At 39.5% G+C, this 25,435-nt stretch overlaps 1 protein-coding gene across 5 annotated transcripts in view; it reads left to right on the plus strand.

The window, feature by feature from the left end:
• The window catches only part of FRMPD4 (FERM and PDZ domain containing 4), a 342,726-nt gene that overhangs the window by 262,024 nt on the left and 55,267 nt on the right, over positions 1 to 25,435 (plus strand). For all 5 annotated transcript variants that reach the window (XM_032100645.1, XM_032100641.1, XM_032100643.1 and 2 more), the window contains 2 exons: positions 10,732 to 10,892; positions 13,009 to 13,111. In XM_032100645.1, coding sequence (XP_031956536.1) covers positions 10,732 to 10,892; positions 13,009 to 13,111 — 264 coding nt within the window. The remainder of the gene's footprint in view (positions 1 to 10,731; positions 10,893 to 13,008; positions 13,112 to 25,435) is intronic.

A 25,435-nucleotide genomic window follows, 5' to 3' on the forward strand; every position in this document is an offset into this window, starting at 1 on the left:
AAGAGGTTGCTTTGTTTAATAAATGGCTTTTTGGCTCTTGAAAGAAGCACTGTCTGTGTGTGCCATGGCCACCCCAACAGCAACATTGGTCTAAATTTAGCTACTACTGTATGATCAGATCATGTCACAAATGATGTTTAAATAAGTGTGTAGTTCAGCACTTGTTTTGGTTTTGTGGTGGTTTTATTAAAAAAAAACAAAACCAAAAACCAAACCAAAAACCTTGTTTTTGTACGGCTACTAAATACCGCTCCTTCCATGTAGTCCTGAACCCCAAATCAGCCTGATCCTAAGCAGACTTGCACTTACAAGATAAAGTAATTTACACATACTGCCAACGGCTCAGATCCATCCTTGTTCTTAAATTTCAGAAGATAAGTAAGAAATTAATGTATTTCAGAATGTTAGTTATGGCTTATTTTCTTCAAGTTTGGCCTGTTCTGTCAATCTGACAGAATTGTACAGAAGGAGTATGACAGCTTGCAGACTGAAAATGTGTACTACAGGTCTGCAATATCAGTGACCAAGATTTTCTTTTAATTGTATTTTTTTTGAAAGTCTTGAGTCTTTAAAGTCTTTGTTTCAGCATTGTATTTAATGTCAGAATTGCACTAGTGTTGTTTTTCATTAAAAAAAATGAACATGCCAAAATACTTTATATACTTTCTCCATTATGAAACCTTGAAGGACTTTAAATATGTATTTTGTGAGATGGGGCTTTGCAGTTTATCAGCTTTAGATTTCAGAAGGGAGTGACATGTCTGTGGCTTAAAAAAAAAGCAAACCATCTGTAGAATTGTTCCGAACTCCAAAGTGAGGATTGTCATAGTTTGGAAATAACTGCTTGACTTACTAAGAGCTTCCACTGTTTACGGAGAATTGGGACTTCTTAAGATAAGCAGGGAGATTTGATGTGCTGATCAGCCTGGCTGCAACTTCCATGATGATTTTTTTGTTGTGTAAAGGTTATTGTACATGACACTTTTGTTTGACCTTTTTCTTCACCTGTAAGTAAGGGGTTTCTATCTGAATAGGCTTCTCTAAAGCTGCTGTCACTCCAGTTTAACTCCAATGCATCTGTTTTGAAATGTTGTATATTACCTTTTTTCTCCTTCACCTCTTGAGGAAGCTTGCTGGCAGTTACAAAATTCACAGAGGTACAAATTCTTGTGCATTGTTACCATGCGTAGTGTCTTTAATAATGCTTATATAGATACTATCACACATAATGGATTGGTAGTTGGGCAGCTTCTCGTATGTACGTAAATAGAAATTACCCACAGACTTTAGTGCAGGCTTCTTTGATATAATGAAGTTGCAACATGATCTGCAGCACCCCTATTTCTAAGATATATAAAATATCCTGTGGTTACTAGAAGTGCTCTCACTTAGGTTAGCTGCTTACTTTGGAATGAAAAAGTAAGCCCAGAAAAATCATTCAGCCATTTGTGCTGAAGTGTAGAGAATAATGTATCAGGAAAAAAAAAAAAGATCAAAAATACCTGATTTTTTCTCCTTTCAATATCCTATGCTTTATTTTTGCATGACAGCTCTATCTGGCAGCCTCACATCCCATCAGTGCAATCTGTCATTCTAGATTATTTCAATTAAGTTCTCTTTCTCATTTTGCATTTGCTGAAGAGTCATAATGGCATGCTCCCAAATCAGCAGTCAAGAAGAGTAATCCTCTCTATTTGTATTTGTTAAAAGAAAGGAGAAAGGAAGAGATGGTTTCTTTGTTTCCTCTCAGTCCTGAAGGCCTTCTCCAGAGTTAGAGATCTAGAAGATTTGCTTTGAAAACTAACTGTGAAGACTTTGTTACAGATCATGAAGATTTGATTTTGGGACTTTTGTGAGTTATTTTGAAAATCCTTTAAATTTATTCTATTCCCCTTGGTTGCTTGCAGATCCTTTTCTGTCTGGTAGCTGGAGAATTAAAGGTTTTCCTTGCAGTCATTGTATTAGTGTAGGAGTTGGACATCTTTATAAAAGCAACTTTCTAATCTTTCCTGTGCTCAAATTTCCAGTGAAAAGAATTCATGCCTAGCATGGGAAACTGGATACAGCTTGTGGTACTGATGTACAGAGTGCTCCTCTGTGCTACCCTGAACTCAGACAAACTCAATGTTTCTAACTGGGTTGTTGTGTTGCCCTTGCCTGAAGTGAACATCCAGAAGCAGGTACAGCCTGCTTCTGAGTGCAGAGAGCTGTACTGACCAGAGGGATACAGCGGTTTGTATCTCTGAGTCTTTAAATACCTGGTTGTTGATAAACTAAGCAGCTGCAGTATTGAGTACCCACTGTTTATCAACTAACCCATATGTTGGTATTTTACCTGTTTTACTGCTGCCAGCTGATGTTCTCACCGCCTGAGAAAGGCTGTGCTTTGCTGAAGAGGCGATAGGTGAAATTCTGTGTTGATGTGATACCATCAGAAGGGCTAGTTTTGGTTCAGGAGCCATCCACTGTAACTGGAAAGGAAGGAAATGAGTAGATAATTCAGAGCCCTTTCTGTGACCTGCTCATCCATTCAGTTGCTGAAGGAATGAGGAAAATTAAGTTCAAAGGAGAAACAAATGGGTTTTGCCTCTGCAGTAACTGCTTATCTCCATATGCTCATAGCAGTACTGAGTTCCCAAGAGTTAGGCAGATGCAGAACTGTTAAAGCAGGAGCTTCAGTATTTGAGCTGTTTGTTCATGCCAAGCCCAGCCGTACCAGGGGGTTACAACAGGCACATTAAATCTGGATTCTGTCTTCTTACCATAGTACCAGGTTACCCACACTTAGTGTTTACAGAGAGTGACATGTGCTTGGTGGAGCAAGCTTCCAGCATTGCAGCAGATAAGTTTTTTTTAGTTAGTTGCTTTCCTAATCTAATCAGCACCTTGAATCTATTTCCATGCTGCTTCTCCTCCCTTGTTCTTTTTATAACATTTCAGTTGGACAAATTGTCTATGTTGAGTTGGAGATGGCAGCTCCTTTTCCTCACTGGATGGGAAATGCTGCCAGCCCTTAGCACAGGTCTGTGCTGTTGGTTGCAGACTTGGGCCAGGCAGGGTGGACAGATTGCTCTTGATGGGGTTAGTGTGAAATCTCTAAAGCAGGATGAATAGGAATTGTTTGTTCTGTTTTCCAGAGGACACTTTCAGCCCAAACGGATTTATTGTGTATTTTCAGGTTGGGTTTTTTTTCCCCTTTTCTATGTCTGAAGTTGCAACAGGGTTTATTGATGCATGTGCAGGGGATAATGAAAAGCTACATTTTAGATCGTCTTTAAGGGCCTTAAAGTAGTTCACTATCCTAAATGGAGTAGCTCAGATAGCATTAAGAAAAATGCTTTTTGTGGGGATAAAACCCAGGTGAACTTCAAATCCTAACTTAATAATTGTAAGAAATTCCTGCTGTGGAGGAAACCCAGTAATTCTGATTTCTAGCAGAAGCATCTTGCATGGTTTCATTCTCGAAGGAGCTGGGCCAGGCAGGTGGCCAAACACCCTGCCTTCCCATGCTATACCACCAGCCCATGCTGCATACGCAGGAGTTGACCTGTGGAAAGGCTCCTTTCAGGAAGGAAATGCCAGTGACTTTGTGGCATCCTAAATCTCTTTTCCGGGAAAAGGCAAGGACCAATTGGTAGCCAAACCAGCTAATGTTAGCCATTTGCCATTTCTGCTGTCTTGCTCTCTCCCAAGATTAAATCTAAAATGTTTTAGATTACCCTATGTTTGCACAGCTCCAGCACGGGGTTTGCCCTGGAATTGCTTATGGGAGGCAGTTCATCCATAGTTTTATCCATGCAATCTAATATATGTGAGAATTTTGTGATCTTCCTTTGGCTATGAAAACCTGCTGAAGAATGGGCCCCTCAATCTCTGTTCGCTTACAGGCTTTGAAACCAAGAGTATTTCTGTTGAACCTGGTGTCACCCAGGTGGGAAAAGCTTGCTGGGATGGAAACTGAGTGCAAAAGTGCCATTCAGCAGTGTAGAGGAGCATAATTGTGCGTGAGGGGGTGGGCTGTCAGTGCGCATTATGTGCCGTATGTGCACGGCTGCAGTTTAGATTTACTCGTCCTTGGCACACCCATGTTGGCTGTGTATTTCGGGCAGTGAGGCAGACTGAGGCTGGCATCATGCTCACCTTCCAGGGGAGACAATTCCAGCATTCAGGTGGCCCTTTCTCCACCAATTTTCACTGAGATGTTTCTGTGCAATTTCTGCTACTTGGCTGGTGCCTTTAAAGTCCCGTCGCAATACAAATGGCAGGAAATCCAATATTCATCATGAACACAGCTTTTGAAATGTTTGTGGCCATCCTGAGAGAGGAACAATTTTAAAAGAGAACCTCTCTGGCAATCTGTAGATACAATACTCAAAGCAAACCACTGCTAGTCTGCAGTTTGAGCTTGAGGCTTTTTTCCATGTCTTGGTGGGTTTCAACTATAAAAGTTTGTTTTCTTCCCAATATATACCATTCATATATAGAATAAGGCAGAATGCAAAAGCATTCACATTTTACACATGTAATAATATGAGTGCTAATTGTCATTGTGAATTATATTTTCAGTGTTTTCCCCACTGCCTGTCTAAATTTGAGCATAAATCTTTTCAGCCCTCTAAATTTGTATTCATGTCAGTTTTATTCACTGCAATTTTGGTTCTCTTAGCCTTGCTTTAGATTGCAGATCATGCCCAATAGTGGAAGAGTGGATTTTGAAATTCTTTTACGTGTCAGATTTCCCTGTATCCAATTTTATCAAAAAAGCTGTCACCAACTTCTTCTGAAACCAGCAAACCTTTTTCATTCTAATTACATTTTTACCATATGTTCATCCAGATGGCATATGCCAAACATTTTCTAGGGTGTTATAAAATGACCTGACTTCAGAGGGTTTAACTGTTGAAGAAGCTTTAAAAAAAAAAAAAAAAAAAAAAAAAAAAAAAAGCAAGAGAATTTACACTGGGTCAAAAAAGTAGTCCTAGAAAGAAAGAAAGAAAATAATCGATAAATATTCCCAGTTGCATTTTGTGGCTGTGATACTGAATTCTTGATATATACACCTGTACAAAAACAGTGAAAATGTAGGGAATGTTTTCTTGAAATGTTAAAAGTTGACTCCTTTTTTAACCACTGAAAATAAAATTTTTGTCTGTTGAATATGTCTAAAAAATTCTGGAGCTGTGACCGACTCTTTGGTTTCCTGCTAAACGGAGCAAAAAGAGTTTGTCAAGCCATCAGATTCTCTGTAGGAGCAGCAGTTTTACTGAGCCATGTAATAACTACTTGTGCGCTTTTTTCTTTAAATATAATTTTCAAGTAAATGACAGTTGATGCATGATTTTGACACTTGTGCCCTCGTTCGTAATAATTCTTGGGTGATTTCTTAGAGAAAATAAATTAACCTGTGATACACTGAGAGGTGCCAGGAAGAAAGGAAGGAAGGAAATTATTTTTCATATTTAGCTACTAGTTAATCTAAATAAATGAAGATCAGTTTTTCATTTTCTGGGGGGCTTGCATATTTCTTCATCTCTATGACAGTTCTCTTTTAACTGTCATTGTTTTGGTAGTCTTCCCAGATTATCAAGCAGAAGTGTCTCAAGTCTCAAGCCCTTTTATTTAGTGCTAATTCCTGAAGAATAGTGAATGAATGAGAATTAAATTTGCTTTCTTGTGTTAGTGCAGTAAGTTTTCCAGCTCCCAGGAACTTTGAATGCACAACCCAAGACCCTGAATAGAGTATGAAGAGGTAGTTTCAGGGCAGGATGGGCAGAGACTCATGGCAGGGACTCAGATGGACAATTGTAAATGAAATGTGTTCAGTGTCCTTAACTTGCGCAGATCTTGTTGAAAATCACAACTGCAATCAACAAAGCAGATCCTCCACCACCCTCCATATTAACAAGACAGGATTTTGACAGTGCTCAACAATTTGAAGTGCTTTTGTTATTTCTGAATTAAACCTTTGATAAAAAGTCCTTATCTCCATCTTCCTTGCCCACTTCCACTCATCAGTCTGTGAGTGGTTTGACATTTCCACACACTCTTCTCCATCATTGACCAGGTTTACACCTGCTGCTGTGTCTCAAGTGAAAAAGAATCTATTTTGTATATAAATCAATATATAGCAGAGATACTGTAACTATTTAAAAGCTAAGGATTAAACACCCTAAAATTGCAAGCTGCTGTTAATTTGTGAAGTAATTGAAATAAACCCTAATAGGGGAATACAAAATGAGACACCAAAAAGCAGCATGTCTCCACCCTGTCAAAATATGAGGCAACAGCCAATTGATTACTGTTGTTTTAGAGTTTGTGGGTGTGCAGCTGTATTCAACTCAGATTGAGGTATCACTTTTTCTGCTCTCTTTTTCGATGTCTTTGCAGAATGGAGATAAAGTTGTTCAGGTGCCTTTGTTACTTATTTCTAAAATAATGCTTATCATAACCAGGTTTGCTGTGTTCATGCCATAGTTTTCAATTTCTTAGAAGAGTTAGAGCTCTAAGCATTTTTCTGTGGAAATACAAACTCCATTTTTTGTAAAAAAAAACTTTCGACATGTCAGGGAATGACATGTCAGAACCCAAAGGCTAAAAAAGCATTGTACTCAGATACTTTGCTTTTAATTACTGGTATGCATTATTGTCAAGTTCTAGATTGCAGTCTTTGTTTAGATATTCCTTGGATTATTCAGCCTGTAACTTAAATAAGGACATTGCTAGGAAGGTTTCCATGGAAAATATTACCAAGTTAATAATTCTGAAGCTAATTGTGTGAAGGTTCAAAGTGTCAGCCTTAAACCACACCTCCGACTAAGCCAAGCATGAATTTGGGTATACATGTTGAGTTAGGTTCCTCATCATGTCCTGGGCTTCTGAATTGTGTTTGCAGGTGCTAGCGCCATGATGCAGCTGATCAGTGCTCACCAGGGCGTTTTTCTTTCCTAATTTTCTTCCTCCTTTGCTCATTGTAGGCCCCTTTGTGGGTAAGTGTGCACATGAATTTTATGCCACCCTGCAGTGTCTATTCTGCTTCCTGTGTTGGTGCCTGCACACTCATATGCCTTCTCTCCCATTTCCCCTGTTACGTTCTCTTTTGAGTAGAGCAGTTGCCACAGAGAGTTTTTGAGAATAACTGCTTATGATTGCACTTCTGCTATGATTTTCCATAGCTGGTAGTTTATCTCTTAGAAGAGTCTGGTATATAAAACCTCTGTTCAAGAAATTCTCTAGGAATTACTCTCCTTAATATGGCAGCAGTCTCCCACTGCTGACAATGTGAGTGCATCAGAGAAGATGGACTTTTGTAAAGCAGGGACTAATCTCAGCTGCTGAAAATGGGAGGAAATAAGTGCCTCTCTTTGAAAAGGCACTCTAAGGGCAGCTTGCATTTGTGGAAAGAGCAATTCATATTTAAAATCTCAAGCTTTTTATTTTTCTTCCATTTTCCCTTGAGGAAAGTAAATCTTTAGGTATGATGTAAGAACTCTACCATCTAAATACATTTTTTATGGTGTTTGAAGCAAATGTCAAGTTTGTAGTGTTGCAGTTATTCTTCTAGGATCTTTCACAGTGTAAGGGATGTTCTGGGTAGGGTTCCCCAAAGTGGCTTTTTTGAGTCCAAGCTTATTAGATTCTGGTTTACAACACTTAGCATAGTTATTCTGCAGAAGTCAATACTTTCCATAGCTGAGATGGAGATCAAATACCTCTAATTATTGCAAAATTCAAATTAGTCTTGGACTGTGGTACTACAACTGGCATGTCAATAATGAACCAGCCACAGGAGGAAGCGGGTTTGTCAATGTACCATCACAGAAAGCTTTGAGCATTCATCTAATGTCTTCTGGGATCATGTTTATATTTCTTGAAATACACCCCCAACACACTGAATGGCACAAGAATATCTGATGCAGCAAGCTGTGGAAGCGTGAGCTGCAGAATCTTTTTAGTTGATGTATTTCAAGGTGGATAACCTTAAAAATCAATAGTGTCTGCAGCACCACTCAGAATCCTGATGGACTGCTCCTCGCTGATCCTCTTGCTTAGGCTGTGAATAACTGATGCCTGCTGCAGATCCTCAGCACCAGCTGAGGCAAGGGCTGGAGCATCCAGTAGCAGGGCTGCTCTTATGAGCAAATCTCTGTCTGCTCTTAGAATTTTTTATGTGAAGTGCAGTTGTTGATGGGGGGTTTTGGGGATAGTTTTGGGGTTTTTGTTTTTTAAAACAGACTACACAAGTGCTAGATGACAAAGTACAGCAGGGAAGTAGTTTTCAAAGGCTCAAGCAGTATTTTCAAGTTGCTTGTAAATACGGCATTTTCTCTTTGGAGATAGAAGGCACGTTCTGTTTGGGCTTGTAGTGCCCCAATTACAAAAATGGAAGCAGCTATTAGAAAAAAAATGATTAAGTAGATTATCTTAACTTTGTGGGAAGTTAACTTTATGGGGCTATCGTCTAAGAGATGTGAAAAATGCAGAGTTTTGTCTTCTCTACCCAAACAAAGTTCTCAAGTTGAAATAGATAGTTTTTTAAATGCTGGTGACACCTCAGAAGTTGTCTCATTAGAAAGCCGAAATGTTTGAATATCTAGAAGCACAAATCATAAATAGGAATTTATGGGGAGGAGGTGCCGGGGAGGTCTTGAAGATTGATTTCTTAAAGGCTCTGCATATAATTCTCTGGGTTTTCTAACAGTTCATTGGAAAAACAAAATAGAAAATTACCTAAATAAACTGACAAAAGCTGGAGGAACAGGAGGAGGAGGAAGAGAATGAAGCATCAGATGTGTTGCTCTAGCTAGTAAAAAAACCAATTACTCTCTTTGCTGACCTCACCTTATCCATGCAGGATAGCACAGAGATATTCTCTTGCTCTCCTATTTTTATAAGGAAGTAGCTTCTGCTGGCTCTGATCATATGCATAAAACGACAGCATGCTACTCTTAGGCAGACTGAATCTAGTGATAGGGATAGAAAGCTTCTTTGAAGAAAAGCCCTAGAAAAATCCACTAACAGAAATAGATTGCCACTGAGAGTTTACTGAGATTTTGCTGCTCTTCTGTGTATCAGTAATGAAGCAGACCATGGAGAGAAAGTAAACTGATGTCATGCCCAAGGTATATGTGCTGGGGAAAGATCAGAGAAGTGCATGTCATTGATGCTGAAAATAGATTCTGAATGATACCTTTCTCCTTATGGACTGCCTGTTTGGAGTTCTTCAGGGAGTTGTATTTGCAGATGGAAAAGGGACAGGTGATGAGAGCAACAATGCTGGTTGCATAGTGTGTCCCTTAACTCTCATGTTATAATGTATTATATGTAAAATTATCGAACATATGTGAAAATTACTTGACTTTCATATTGTTAATTAATTATGAGGACACCAACTGATGATACTGCCTAGGGCTGTAGGGATATCTGCCTCTCTGATATGCATTTTGCAGTTCTTAGGTTGGGCACCTAGTTGTTACCCTTCTCAGAGCCTGTGCCCTCTCTGCAGGTGGGGTTGGGACTTGGCTCCCTCCATTTGTCTGCTGCATTTATTTACCATGAACTAGAGTTAGTTCAGCACTTGCAGATTTACAGTCTCTTGAAAGCAATAGAAGACTTAACTCTTGGCCAGGCAACTTGAGTTCTCTGAGCTCTCTCAGGACTGCAGTAAGTTGATGCCATGAGCTGAAGTCTGTCTTTGTACTGTGCTGACCAGGTATTGCTTGTTGCCTACAGTGGTAGTTTGGTTTCCTGAAGCACATGAGTTCAGTGGATGGTATTTGGGGTATGACACTGCAGTGGTCTGTTTGCCTGTCTGACTGGCACAGGGAATTTGTAGCTGTGATTCAGTGGGGAGCTCCAGGCATTGGGTGGAAAATGCAAAGTATGTTTTGGTTCTGACTTTGTACAGCATCAGCTACATTTCAGTGTTTATTAATGTTATTTTAAAATCTTTATGCTTTAAAACCATTACCTATTTCATGGATATGTGGTATTGGATAGCTTTCATCCATTCTATTTTCTGCTTGAAAAAACAAGTTCTTTGCCTCCAGCCATGAGAATTTTTTCTTCTAGGTACAATAAATAGGCTTTGTCATAACACTGTAGAAGAGAGTATTTAGTAATTCCATGTAAATATATTTTCTTTATATATTTTGTTTCTTTTTTTATTTGTGGCCTGGAACATTTTGAAGTGATTTCAGGTAGTTTGTCCAAGTAGCAAATACAGAGCTGTTATGTGTGCCTTAGGAAGGGAGAGGACTCAGCTCAGCTCAAAAACTTGCTTAACATGTTAGATCCCCAAATTTAACTGTGTGTCCTCTTTTTAAAAAGGCTGACAGTTCTAATTGTTGTGTTTTATGTTATGAGTAGGTCGCTACTATTATTTTTCCCTTCCAAAAATTGAAGGATGAAAAATTCAAGCACAGAAAACAAAGGCTTTATTGTCAGGCTATTTTTCTTTCATTTATGGGGTATGATTAAATGTGTACTGTCAAAAAGAGGCCTCTTTAAAGCCTGATACTATTGATTACTATTTGAGACCCGCCAGCAGCATTATTACTTAATGCATAAGAAAATCTAATAGAAAATTATTAAGTTTGTTTTTTAATTCCTCTAGTGAGAATGTTTCAGGTATTCATCTCATATCGTTGCACAAATTGCTTGGCTCAAGTAGATACCACAAAATCATGTTTTAATGATTTTTTTCCTTTTTCCATCTTTTATGTTTTTTCACAGTCACATGACACAATCAGCCACATTTGAAGACCCTCGAATAGAGAGCTGCCAAATAACCCCTCCAGCCCCTCGGAAAGTGGAAATGAGGAGGGATCCTGTGCTAGGATTTGGGTTTGTGGCTGGTAGTGAAAAGCCAGTTGTTGTACGCTCAGTAACACCAGGTATGTTTTCCCCACTTGACCCCAGAAGAAAACTTCGATTTAGCCTACTAAGAAGAAATGCAGCTACAAATTTGAGAACTGTTGAAATATTCAGGCGGACAAAGTAATCACAAAAACTGAATAGAATTTTAGCCTGGTATTACCCAGTGGTTTCCTTCCTCACACTCATTTCTGAATGTTACATAAATGTGTTAGCAAAAAGGCGTTTTGGAGTTATTGCTCTGAGCCATTACTGTTGTTTGCCTGAAAAAAGTTAACCCATTTCATTCAAGGAAAAGTCTTCTCCCTAGTATCTTTATATTGGTTTGCTGTCACCTTCATTATCATTGAATCAGCGTTTTCAAGAGGTATGTTGAGTTCTGAGATTAAAACGTGCATATTTTTCATTCTTATCATCACTTTCCCAAGGAGAGCTACGTTTCTAAAAACAATATTTCTTTCTGAAAAGGAGGATGTTATTGCTGGCTTTTTTTTTTTTTTTTTTTTAAATGAATGCATCTGTATAACTATATGGTTAAAAACCAGGTCAAAATATATCCCTAAACATCTTACCTGCAGTGAAAATTAGTGAGGTTTTTGATATTTTTGAAGTCATGAGAGACCAGACCTGGGACTAATCTGTCTCTCAAATAGCAGGCTCCTGCTCTCTATGCTTAAAAGTTGAGTTGTTACATAAAATTGCTGGGGAGCCAAGGGCAGGGATTTGACTTTGCTCTTGTTCAATACGTTCTCCAGAACCCCCACAGAGAGCAGAGGAGAGGCAAAATCGACTTTGTGAAGTTCTGATGTCATTTACCCACGTGTGTGCATTGATTACATTTGTATTGCTTTCACATGAAGTGAGCAGTGTAACTAATATTTGAATCAGATCCAGACAGCTTATTTCTCTCAACTTGGCATTATTAATGTAGTTTTATGTTCAAATTTGGAAAATGTGTTTACTATGTTCTGTTCCAAGTGAATAGCAGGAAATACGAGCTCAGGACAACATTCTCATACATGGATTAGTATCCATTTATGTGTGATATAGAAGTGGAGTAAAGTTTTCAAAGCAAACAGAGGACAGGATCAGCATTAGCTCAGTTGAATGAGTTTGCTTTGATGCTGAAACATCTTTTAAGACTTTATCTTCATAGTGGTAATATTATTCTGCTTTTTATGTATCATCATTGCAGAGTTTAAAGACAAAGACCAGAGAGGATATATCTTTTCATTAGGAACTGTGAAGCCACATCATCTTCTGGGCATGTAATTGTGCTGAGAAAGAAAGTAATATGTGCATTTTATAAAGTACAATGCACTCAATGTGTATTTCAGCAGTGCCAGAATCCAAACCACACAGACATATACATGACTGATTGTCTATTCAGAATAATGATAAATATTCATGTCTAAGTGAAAGTGGCAGTGCTTCTGGATGTATCTGTGTTCATCAGGTGGTAGGAATCCAGCAGAAAAGAGACTCAGGAGGCTGGAGGTATAAAAACTTACTGCCTTCAATTGAAGAAAACAGGTTTTTTTTGCCTAGAACAGAAAAGTCAGAGGAGAGGCCTGTGAATGACATTCAAATATGTAAGTGATGTTTCATAGGAAAGAGGAATAAGATGTTCTTTGGTGTTACTTTGCCTGGAACAGGAAACAATGTGTTACAGCCAGGGAAATCTGGTATGCTTCCCATGGAAAAAGACTTCCTGGTCTTAACTGTAGATAAAAGGATCATTTCTTCACAGGAAAAGGAATCCTCAGGGTGGTCTTACAAAATATCAGACAAATATTGATCAAGGATGAATAAAATAAGGTTGAATACACCTTAAAGCATGTGTTAGCCCATGGCTCATGGGTCCTTTTGACCCTTCAGAAAACTGAGCCTTTATTTTAGGTGGTTAGACATGGGTTTAGAACTTGACGAACTTCATTAGAAGTTGCTAAGCCACTAGCTTGCAAGATTTTCCTGGTGAAGGAGTACTGGTAATGTCAGAAATAGTGTTAGTGAAAAACTGTCATTAAGTGAAGAAAAAATACACTTGTAGTATGTGAACAACAGTGTGTCTGTGCATTTACAATGGTGTGCTAACCTGTGCTCTTTTTTTTTTTTTTTCTCTCCATTTGTCTGCAGGCGGCCCCTCTGAAGGAAAGCTTATACCAGGGGATCAAATCATAATGATTAATGATGAGCCAGTCAGCACTGCTCCAAGGGAGAGAGTCATTGACCTTGTCAGGTAGTTGATGTCCTGTCACTTAAACTACGAACCCTGTGACGTATTGCCTGTGCAGTCATTCAGTAGTACAGCAAGTCTTGCCTTCTCATGGCTGAGAAAAGGGAAAATAATGTTCCTTTAGTTATAATGAAGAATGATCAATTATTTTAGTATTGAAATGAAGTGTCCTCTTAAAATGTCATCTGGGTAGCTGAAAAAGTCTAAAAAAATCCAGGAATAGCTCCAAAGTACTTGGGTATTAAAAGAGGAATAGTATGCTCCTGGTATTTATTTTTGGTATGGGTTGTTGAAAAGATTGTTCCTGGAGCATGGAAGCTCCAGCCACTGTTACATTACTGTTCATTTTTCACATGAAGAAAGTTAAGTCAGGTTTGTCTTATGTGAAGAATAAAGAAAACTTGGTAGGGTGATTTTTGAGAGTGAATGAATGCATATAAATATATAGGGAAGCTCAAAAAGTGTTTAGGTGGAATTCAGGTAGGTGAGTTCGTGTAAAAGAGAGAAGACAGAAAATGCGACCAGAAAAGTGACTGTGTATAGTACAGGAAAGGAGAAATGTCAGTATCTGTAATGGGATGGTAGGAAAGGAAGAACAGTGACTGACAAATGCTAAAGATGTAGAAAAATACGTATTGTGGTTCATATAATAAACTTTGCTTTTGGAGTAACAAGAAATGTTAGTGCATTGCGCAGGAAAATGGCAAGTAACTAAAAGATTAAACACAAAACTTAATAATTTAAATTCCAGTGTCCTGGTTGCGGTACACCAGTTTTGTTTCTGTATTCTCCTTCCCATTGGTGTAAACTCTGAATTGGTGGGTCTTCTTGATTCCTGAGAGATGGTCAGGTTTTAATGGTACAGGTACCTCTCCCCAAAACTTGTGGCTATCAGTGTTTTCAGTGTCACACATGTAATTTTGAAAAGTCACATTTGTTTACAGAAATTTGGGCAGGAAGTGCCACAACAGTCATACTTCTGCAGGTGACAAATTGAGCAAATGGGTGCTCATTTGCTGAGGATTCAGCTGTAAGGAAAAATTCCAAATATGATGCAGAAATGGTATAAAAATGCCAGCAATGCTCATACCTTCATCTGTGTTAGGTGGGACTAAACAAAATATATTTTCAGAAAAATTTTTTAAAAAAAATGTTAACCTGCAAGTCAACTAACAAACACAATTTGCTAAGAGCTTCTTGTGATGAGTAGACTCCATGAACTGAAGGAACTGTCCTGCTCTTAATAACTGTCTTGTGCTCTGTGTTGACCACCTGCATAAGTCTCAAAAATGGGTCTTACACTAATTTTTGATGTCTTTGTTTCTTTATAAAGCAATAATATTTCCTTCTTTATTCTTTCCCTTATTCTTTGACATTAAGCAAAGTTAGGATCTCTGTCTCATTTTCTGCTTCCAGCAATATGTAGGAATAATAACAAGGAAAATAAACTGATTAGTCCTGAGACAAACTGAATTTATTGTGTAGCTGATTCTCTGTCTGCCTTCAAACAAGAATAAGAATATCACCTTTCCCAATTACACTGACTACATAGGTAGTGTCAAATTAAGTGTTGTTTCATTCCAGGGAAAGCTTTAGGTGATGATTTTTTTACACTGTAATTCTACCTCTGCTCTCAGAATCTGTCTGCTGTTGGGATTTTGATAGAGACTCATTCTTTGATGAAATTTGGAGTGAAATATATTGAGGTTGTATGTTACAGCATTTGAAAACAAGAGCTTTCTTTTCATGCCAGTGGGGATGCCTGGAATGATTAGACACTGTCAGTGTGCAGTCCTGACACCACAGCAGAAGCAGTTCTTTACATCAATGAAATAGTGAATCTCTTCTGTATAATTGAAGGTTTTCATATGGGTTAGATACATCTGCAACTTTTCAACACATCTGCATTTTTCAATATGCGTGGGAGAAGTTTTGAAATCTTGTTTTCTTGCAGGTAGCAGCATGTCAGTGGCCAGCAGTGAATATGTTTTAAATGTATAGGTTATGCAAATGGGCATAATCACAAAATCATAGAAGAACTGAGAGGAGATTTCTGGAGGCCATCCAGTCTAACCTCTTGCTCCAGGCCAGGTAGTGTCAAAGTTAGACGTGGCCGCTCAGCACTTGCCAAATCAAGTCTTTAATATCTCCAGATATGGAGATTTCCCAACCACACTGGGTAGGTGTTTCTGTTCTTAACCAGTGGCCTTTCAAAAAGACATGAACCAGCTTGACATCAGCCTTAGATGCATCCCCTCTAGGCCCATAGACTTGTGTCACTCTTACCTAAGCAATCCCTAATTCAGTCTTTGTCTAACTTTGTTCCCTAAATTCTGTCACTGAGTGCAGGGATGAGGGTGGCAGACCTTGCCACTAAAGGCCAAAACCAAGAAAGCATTGAGCATCTGAGCTTGTTCAGTGTCCTTCATCAGGTTTCCCTCTCCATTTAGCAGCAAGTTCATATTTCCCTTGGCTTTCACTGCTATTGTAGTTGTAGAGACCCTTCTTGTTATTCTTCATCCATCCTGGATAAGTTTCAGGACCAGATGAGCTTTGCAAACCCCATCCCTGACTGGCCAGGTACAGCTTCTCTGTTTCTCCTCAGTAACCTGTCTCCATTTCCATCTCTGATTTCCTTCATTTTGCCCTTGGTCTTGTTCAGGCTGTCCCTGTGGAGCCACACTAGTGTCCTGCTATGCCTGCCTGCTTCCTTGCAGATTGGAACAGACCATTCTGGCACCTGGATGTGGCCCTCTGTGAAGATAACCCAGCTCTACTGGGCTCTGGCCTTTCAGAGCTGCATCCCACAAAACCCTGTTTACCAGTGCCCTGAACAAGCTTCAGTCTTATTTTAGACTGGACTCCTCTTCCTCCTTTCCTTCAGGATCTTACACTGTATCATCTTGTGGTCACTGCAGCACATTAATGAGAAATTGATATTCCAACATTATTTTTTTCTGATTACATCGTCTCTTGCTGATGAGGTATAACAAGGTATGTTTTATATTCATGATGTGAAATACAGTGGCTATTTTTATGCACCTTTCCCTCAAAGCTTTTGTAAAATCAAGAAACAATTTGTTGTTATAATTGCAGAGAGTGTGGAAAAAATTAATCTACTTTCAAAATACTGACATAAAGAGTATAGCATGTCAAATAGAAAAAAAAGCCAAATGGCATGAGAAAAGAAAAAGGCAGATTTCACAACCAGAAGAGCACCAAACTTCACCAGAATTAGGAAAGCCCAAAACTTTCAAGCAAAATATACACAAATGTTAGATGTTAAGTCAACCTTGAATGTTAAACAGCATTTTTAATGTAACAGAATATTTAATTGTTTTCCAAGAAAACATTGTCAGAACATTAACTTATGAAAAGAGTTATGAGATTGAAGGAAAAGAAAATGGAAAAGGTAATTTCTGCTGCAATCCATATTAAAAAAAAAAAAAAGTCCACCAGAAAGGGTATCTGAAAAAAGTCGATTAAGTCTTTTTTCATTAGAAAAAAGCATATTCTTAAGCAATAAATTTGCTTTATTTCTAAACTTCCCAATACATAAATCACACTAATTTCTTTTAGATCATTTGTTTTTCTTCAGCCCTTTTCCTAACAGCTCCAAATTCATTGTCTGTTACTCCGACAGGATTAGTAGTAGATAGACAGGTGTTTCAAGAAAGTCCCTTTTGTGTAATGGTTATACTACAGGAAAATCAAGAAGTTAAATGCAATGCATAATACAGAAATTCTCCCATCGGCTTTTTATTGCATTGTAATATTTTCATTATGCGTGGGCTTTTTTAACATTCATTACTGAAAATAATCTTGCTTAAGTAGAAAACTGTTATAGCCACTTCTGCCAACTCCCGGCGGTACTGAGCAGGAACCTGGTGAAAGACTTTGGTTTGTTTTTTAAGAATTGAGGGATACTCTTCTATCCTAGGAAGTCTCAGGTCTGGGATATTCATTATCTATATCCCCTGTCGGTCATTCTGATCCATTGAATTCTTTTGGCTCTGCTTTACGAGCAGCACTTGATTAGTGTTCAAGTCATCCTTTGAAAGCCAGGGTTGCAGAAATAGAAATACAGTATGGTTTGCAGACAAAATCCATTTGGACTCATTATTTCTGGGTGCTGTTCAATGGCTTTTGCACCATAATGTGTTCACCTGAGATATTTCCAGCACAAACTCAGAAGTCATGTTTATGGTTTCCCTAACAAAGAGAGGTCAGTTTTATGAATGTCGCTTATGGCTGTGGTCAAGACGTATTCCATTCAAGACAAAAAGTTACAGAAGTTCAAAAAGAGGAAGAAACAAGATCACTTTTCTAAATGTAAGCTTCAAGTCGAGGCAAGGAGCAAGCAAACAGAATACAAAAGATGTATTTGAAGTGCAGTCAGTTCAAAATTTATCAGGAGCTATTTATGTTGGTTTTATTTTGCTGCTGATACAGATTCTGTGAGTTAAAGCTTTTCACACATACTTAACAATAAGTACTTTGAGATAACATTAAAGTCATGGCAAAATGGAGCAATTTCTTCCTTATTAAAAGGTGAGCAACAATGCAACACTGATGTATTAGAAGGTACATTAATGTAAGGTAGCAATTAATCGGTTGCTCAGAGGTGCATGTATTTTATTATCATTGGTTAATGTTACATTTATATCTTTTTAAGAATCAGCTTAACCCACCCTTTTTGTTGAAACAAAGAAATACATCTAACAATATGCCTTATTAGATTTATAGGCAATTTCTTGTTTATCTGACTTGTTTATCTTAGATTAGTGATCAATGACTTGTTTATCTTAGATTGCACTGAGTAGGCATTGGTCTACAAGGATCCCAACGTATGTACACTGTCTTTTTATTTAGCAAGGTATTTTACTGAAATTTTAAGTGACACACAAGTGTACTGCTTATTTCATAAACCAAACAGTGAGTAGGGCATGGTAGTGGTATTTTGTTCACACTTTAATTAAGACAGTTATGCAGGCAACCATCCAGAAGAAACTGGCATCTGAAGAGGGTGATCCATCTGAGATACTTGTTCTGGAAAAAAAACTACCATGTTGCAGAAAACTTTATTTATACATTGACTAAAGAAGAAGAACAGAAAAGTGTTTTAGAGCAGAAACCTGACTTCTAGGTTGCTACATTAGGCTAGATTAGTCCATTCCTTGCAACTGTAACAGCAGTAAATTAGTATTCGATGTCCTGTGCAATTCCACTAAAAGACTTAAGTTCCAAAGTGAGAAATGAAAAAGGTGAAAGTCATTAAAGGATTTTCTTTCTTGTTGGCTCTATTTTCTGTTTAAAAGAGATGACTCAAAAATCTCTCTGAAATAGCTCTTGCTTTGGCAAGTTAATGTCACAGCAAGTTTTCATCAAGAGGATCTAGAGGATTCTTTCAATTCTGCAGTAGAATTTATGTTTTAATTGTGTATTGCCATAAGACTGGAGAGAAGGAACCCTCCAGGATTTTAGGCTGCATATTGCATTTTAAGTGCTAACATGAATTTAATCGATACTGACCCTCCTCACCATCGTTGTGAAATGGATGAGGATTCTGTCACTCGCATTTGACTCTGTGTATGTCAGGGAACCACTTTTCCTACTCTGCATCCTCAGAGCTAAATGCAAGTGTAAAAGGGAGCTCAGTGGCAGTGCCTGTCATCATCATCATCTCACAGCAGCTGAAAATGCCACTTTTGAAATGTTTCTGGATCTAGTTTAGGCAGTTTCTTACATTGGATCAGGTAATTTTGGTGGACTTACTATTAAAGATATTCTTTCTTCATCAACATCATACAGAAAAAATCCAGCATATTAAGCTATTAGCTATGATACTGCATAGCAACCATGAACCTTGAAAACTGCTTTTTGAAAAACCAGTCATGCAGACATTTTAATTTGAAGGTACTCCATTATACTCCCAGTTCAGTATATAAATCCAGAGGCTGTACCCACTTTGTGTCAGGCCCTGATTGATGAATTGCTAGTGTTTTAGGTTTTAAACACACAGTGGTGAACAAAGGGACAAAATGTTGGACCAAGTGATCTGTAAGAATTTTACAAGTGCCATCAATGGAGATAAGCTTTCTGCCAGGGCATTTAATTAGCTACATCTGATCAGCTAGCCCATGCAGGGAGCTCAGAGGCAAGACATTAGAAGTCAGTTTCTGTCAGTCTTGAGGGGTGTTGTTAGATATGTATCTTCTACCTTTTGAGGTGTTTTTGCAATGTAATACAGAGATAACTGAATCACACTTCAAATTAGCTCTGAATCTGTTAGAGCACACATTTAATACTGTCTCATTTATCTTCTTTTCTTGCATGTTGTGGTGCTTCTTGTTCTTGAGCTAATATATTGAGGGCTAATTCAGGTCTCTCCAGATTTTAATTACTAATCTGCAATAACACTTCAAAAATGCCTGCCCACCTTTTCAAAGGCCTGTAAGAGCTGAAAGCTGTATAGAGATATTACTTGTTATTGTTAAAATCAATACCAACTATGGACATTGTTCTCTTTTAAATCCATTGTATCTCTGTGTCTTGGGTGACTTTATGATGTTGTATCCCATTTCGCTGCTCTATGCCCAGAAATTAATTTTGTGCCTTTTTGTGCCTTTAAAGTGAGCCTGAGAGGGGGGAGAGAAAAAAACCCAGCAAAACTTTCAAAGCAGTTTTGTTTCAAGGACACAGATATACAGACTCCTCTGCGTTTTTCTGCAGCCGTGAGAGAGTGAAGAAGCACCCTGCTTGCTTTTTTCAGCCATTTTTTTGGGGTTTTCTTTCCCTCCGGAGGGTTGAACTTTGTTTTCCTGGGACTTTGATTTTTTTCCCTTCTTCTTTTCTGGACTGTTTCAACATCAGAACACATCAGGAGGATTTTTTTTTTTCATCAAGGCCCCAGAGGAGGACCCACCCCATCCCAGCTCCAAGGAGGAGGGGAGAGGTTACCTACAGAAGGACTCTGAACTTTTCCCAGATTTTCTCTCCACAGCGAGAGGTTTTATTATTTAGCATTATTGTCCTTTTCCTGTGTGTTTGTTAAATAAATAGTTTTTATCTCATTCACTTTCCTCCAAGGAAAAAATTCTTTTTTTTTCCCAAACCTGGTGGGGGAGGGCTGGTTGTAACCTGCCTTCTGTCAGAGGATATTTTCCTCCAAATTTGTCCAAACCAGCACACTCTGAAAGCATGCAGTGTCATATCCTTTCTTATTCTTAGCAGAAAATTGACTGACATGATTTAGAAAGGTTTGGCCTTGATAATTCACATGTTCTGAATGCTGAGATCTTTATTTGTTAAGTAAACTTAATTTTCTCTTTGTATTAACCATGCTGAATGGCCCCCAGAGTTGGCAAGTATAGGCCCTTTTTGAAATTTCAAGGCTTGATGTGTCATCTGGTTGAAAAGTTTTGTCATCATCTCGCTCTGTTCTCTAGAAAAAGGAGTCAGCCATGATGAATTTCAGGTCAGCTGTTCCCTAACAAGTTGCTTATGGAGTAAGGGTATGAATGGAGATGTGGAATGGCTGTGCCCAAAACACAAGTAACTGTACTGAATGCCTTCTTCAGATGTGAACCAGCAAATGTTGCTCTCATTAGCTTGTTCTGACAAGCTTATTGCTTCTCATCCAGTTAAACAAAAATGTTGGCTTGTCCGAATGGAAGATTTGCTCGAAAGCCGGAATGCACTGATGTGACTATTTCAGAGTAATTGTTTCCATGTAAAGTTGTACAAAGGAACACCCAGCTTTGAGTTTATTATGAATTAATACTTCCATGTGATGGATTATCTCTATATTTCATGCTCTGCAATGGATGTTTATCCTTTGTGCTGTTTATACAAGCCCCATGCATCAATGGATTACATCCAGTTGGAATATGCAGCAGCAGGTACCTAAAAATCTCATGTCCTATGTTTGGGGTGGAGAAGGTGAGAGAGTAGTTGTCAAACAACTGAAATCTCATGGTTTCTCTTTCCCAACTGCATTATATGTCTCTCTCCTTTGAAATGACATTTCCAAATCGTCTATGACAATGTTGGGCAAGCCAGCCCTTCGCATTGTGCTGTTTGTACTTGAATGTTCTGTGGATGCCTTGAAGACATTACAGCAGGACAGCTACATTTACACAGGTGTATACACTATGAAATTTGATCAGCAGAAAGTAGCAACCAGGGAGAAACACAAGGCATAGACAGCTTCAGGAGCTGTTTGGGAAATGCCAGTCTGCGTGGAACAGTTTCTGGGACTGGAGAAGCAGTATAGGCTGACAGGAGAGGATTGTGCCATGCACTTGGGGCTGCCAGCTTGGAGTGGCTGTGAAGTATGAAGATGACAGAGATGCCTTCACCACTGCATGCACAGAACTCACAAAGCAACTCTGTCCTTCCAGAAGTGTCTGTCTGCCCTCACTGGGAAGTTTACAACACCCTTATCCTGCCAGTCAGTTGCTGACTGATTCAGCATGTACTTGTCAGTTAATGAAGCTATTGTAAGGGCAAAACACAGCCACTTCTGAGAAGACATGATGGCTGTGGGCCTGTGATGCTTTGGGAAGGCTTTCATGATGTGGCTTTTCACAGTGTGGCATCAGCATTCCCTCTTTTCTTGAGCCAGTGCTTGCTGTATGAATCACAGAAATTAACTGGTTTTTATCTGCTACCGAAATAGCTTCAGGATGACAGAGAAGTAGTTCTTTAAAATACTGAAATGTAGATTGCATTGTCAATAAAGTGGCTTGTAGTTGCTATGAATTATACCAAAATGATGTATTTTGATAGAAAGATGGCAAAGGTGATGTCAAGAGCTGAGGCAAACATGATATTTTTATGGTTTTGTAAGTTGATCCTTGGAGATCGCTGTCAGCTACAGCTGCCTTGTATGAGGGAAAGGCAGAAAGATTTAAATCGCCTCCTTATAAGGAATGCTGTTTTGAAGGCAGCAGTTTTATGTGCACCAGTGTTCATGGGAGGTAAAAGGTAATTTAAACTGTTGAGAGAGAAGGGTGAAAGGACTGTGACCAATTTGCAATGTTTTGTATATTTCCCTGGGATGGGAAGGAAGGAAGGAGAGTGACTGTAAATGAGTAAAACCCTACTCAGAGCAAAATGTCATGGAGACGTCTTGGTACTTCATGGCCCATTGCTATAACATGTAATTTTAATGAATTGTGTAATGGGAAGCTGACTCAGGAGTCCCTGCAGATGACAAGATTTTTCTCTAACTCTGTTGCATGCTGATGCTGTGTCTTCCTGATTCTCAATTTTCACTTTCACAATTCTGTGTACTTCCCAGATGACATTTAGTCTATAGAGTAAAATAAAATGAAGAATGGTGCCTCCTGAAATTGTGTGCATCCATAAAGTGGCTGTCCCTCAGAACATTAGGGTCCACTTTCAGTGGCTACCTCTACACTTCCATTTCATATTCCTGCTCTGATGGCAGTGTTTCCTTTCAATCAGCCAAAAACATGTTAGGGATGTCAGTGCTTGAAACCTGGAACCAGTAGTTTGTCTAAGAAACTCACAAAAAATAGTAGAAATGAGAAAGTGAATACTTAATATTTAAACTAGATTGGAAGGAGCAAAGGGACAAAAACAAACTTGCCAGTGATAAGCAATGGGATGGCATGCCAGAACTTGAGAAACTGAGTGCTAGAGAGGACTCCTAATCTGTTTCACGAGGTGTCGACTACAGTGAACCACACTTGAAGTGTTTCTATACCAACACACACTGCATGAGGAACAAACAAGAGGAGCCCAAAGCTTTGGCCCCATTCCAGAGTTACAACATCATTGGCATAAGTGAAAACCTGGTGTGTCTTGGGACTGGAGTGCCATGTTGGATGCTTACAGGCTCTTCAGGAGGGATAGGCAGGGCAGAGGAGGTGGAAGGGGTGGTGGATGTAATGGAGAGGCTGAAATCTATGGAGCTTGCAGTTGACAATGGCGCAGTTGAGAGCCTCTAGGTAAGGATTAAGGGACAAGTAAATAATGTGGATGTCATCGTGGCAGTCTGCTATAGACCACCTAACTGGGATGATGATGTCAATGTATTATTCTTCAAGGAGCTTTGGACACTTCCAAATTAACTGCCCTTGTCCTTATGGGTGACTTCAACTGGCCGGATGTTAACTGGGAACATGACACAGCTGACACAGGTCTAGAAGATTCCTAAAACAACTGGATGATAACTTCATGTATAGATACTTAGAGAGCTGACCAAGAAAGACACCCTCCTTGATTTGTTGCTTCTTAACAGAGAGGGTCTCATGAGCAAAATAATGATTGGCAACCATCTTGCCCACAGTGACCACAAAGCAATTGAGTTTAAAATCTCTGTTCACAAGAGGAAAAGTGTCAGGAAAACCTCAACTCTGGAAATGAGGAGAGCAGATTTTAGGCTGCTCAGGGAACTAGCAAGTAAAGTCCTCTGGGGAAACACTTTTGAAGGTGCTAGGGTCCATCAGTGCTTATCACTTTCTAAGCACCACCTCCTAAAGGCCTGGGAGCAGGCAATGCCAAAATGTTGGAAGTCAGGTAGGCAAGGCAGAAGGCCATCTTGGCTTTCTGAGCAGGGATTGTCTTCTAAAGCTAAGGCAAAAAAGGAAGGTGTATGCCCAGTGGAAGCAAGGTCACATGACATAGGAGGAATACAGAGATGCTGCTTACCACTTAGAAAGGAGAGAGAAAATCTGTGCAGCCAAAGCTCAGTTGGAATTGAAGCTGACCAGAACTGTGAGGGACAAAAAAAGTTTTTTAGAATACATAAATGGCAAAAGACAGTGTAGAAATGACAGCAGCCTGTTACAGGAGGAGGATGATCATCTCACAAACAGGGACATGGAGAAGACATTGATATTTAATGCTTTCTTTGCCTTTGTCTTCAACACTGATGACTGGCTAAGGGGGTCCTCGTGCTCTGAGCTGGTGGGCCATGTCTTTGAGAGTGATAAACTCCCAGTGGACCCTGAACATGTGTAAGATTTGCTGCTCCAGCTAGATCCCTATAAGTCTATGAGGCCTGATGGGACTCATTTGAGATATACTCCAAGAGCTGCCTGATGTCATTGCAAAGGCTCTTTCAATGATTGTTGAGCAGTCTTAAGAATCCAGAGAGGTCCCAGCTGACTGGAAGCTGGTTAATGGTGTTTTTCAGGATGGGCAAGAAGGATGATCCTGGAAATTACAGACCTGTTAGTCTCACTTCAGTGAGTGGCAAAATTGTAGAAAACATTATTTTGGGAGCTATTGAAAAACACCTGAAGGACAGCACAGTCAAAGTTCAGCCAGCATGGCTTAATGAGAAGAAAGTTCTGTTTGTCAAACTTGATTTCCTTTTATGACAAGGTAACCCACCTAGTTGATCAAGGGAAGTCAGTTGATGTAATCTATTTGGATTACAGTAAATCTTTTAAAACTGTCTTCTCACAAGATCCTTCTGGACAAATTGTCCATCACACAGTTGGATAAACACGTCATGTGATGGGTGAGCAACTGGCTCGTGGGTCAGACCCAAAGGGTTATAATGAAGGGGGTGACATCAGACTGGTGACCTGTCACTAGATGGGTTCTGCAGGGCTCCATTCTTGGCCCTGTGCTCTTCAGCAACTTCATAAACAACTTGGATGCAGGACTGGAAGGTATAGCAAGTTTGCTGATGATACTAAATTGGGAGGATCTGTTGACTCCCTTGAAGGCAGGGAGACCCTGCAGAGAGACCTAGATAAATCAGAGGCCTGGGCAATCACCAACTGTATGAAGTTTAGCAAGGGTAAGTGCTGATTCTGCACCTGGGATGTGGAACCTTGGATGTACGGACAGACTGGGGAACAAGAGGCTGGAAAGAAGTGCCACAGAAGGGACCTGGGGGTCCTGGCCAGTGGAAAGTCGAACATGAGTCAGCAGTGCCCGGGCAGCCAGGAGAGCCAGTGGTGTCCTGGGGGGCATCAGGCACAGCATCGCCAGCTGGGCCAGGGAGGGAATTGTCCTGCTCTGGAGTGGCCTCACCTTGTGTGCTAGGGGCAGTTTTGGGTGCCACAATATAAGGAAGACATTAAGCTATTGGAGACTGTCCAAAGGAGGGCCAGGGGGATGGTGAAGGGCCTTGAGGAGAAGCCGTATGAGGAGCTGCTGAGGGCACTTGTTCTGTTCTGCCTGGAGAAGATGAGCCTGAGGGGAGACCTCATTGCAGTCTGCAACTTCCTTGTGAGGAGAAGAGGAAGGGCAAACACTGATCTCTTCTCTGTGGTGACAGTGACAGGACCTGAGGGAATGGCCTGAAGTTGTATCAGGGGAGGTTGCAATTCAATGTAAGAA

This window comes from Corvus moneduloides, chromosome 2, assembly GCF_009650955.1.
Source record: "Corvus moneduloides isolate bCorMon1 chromosome 2, bCorMon1.pri, whole genome shotgun sequence".
Taxonomy (NCBI): Eukaryota; Metazoa; Chordata; class Aves; order Passeriformes; family Corvidae; genus Corvus; species Corvus moneduloides.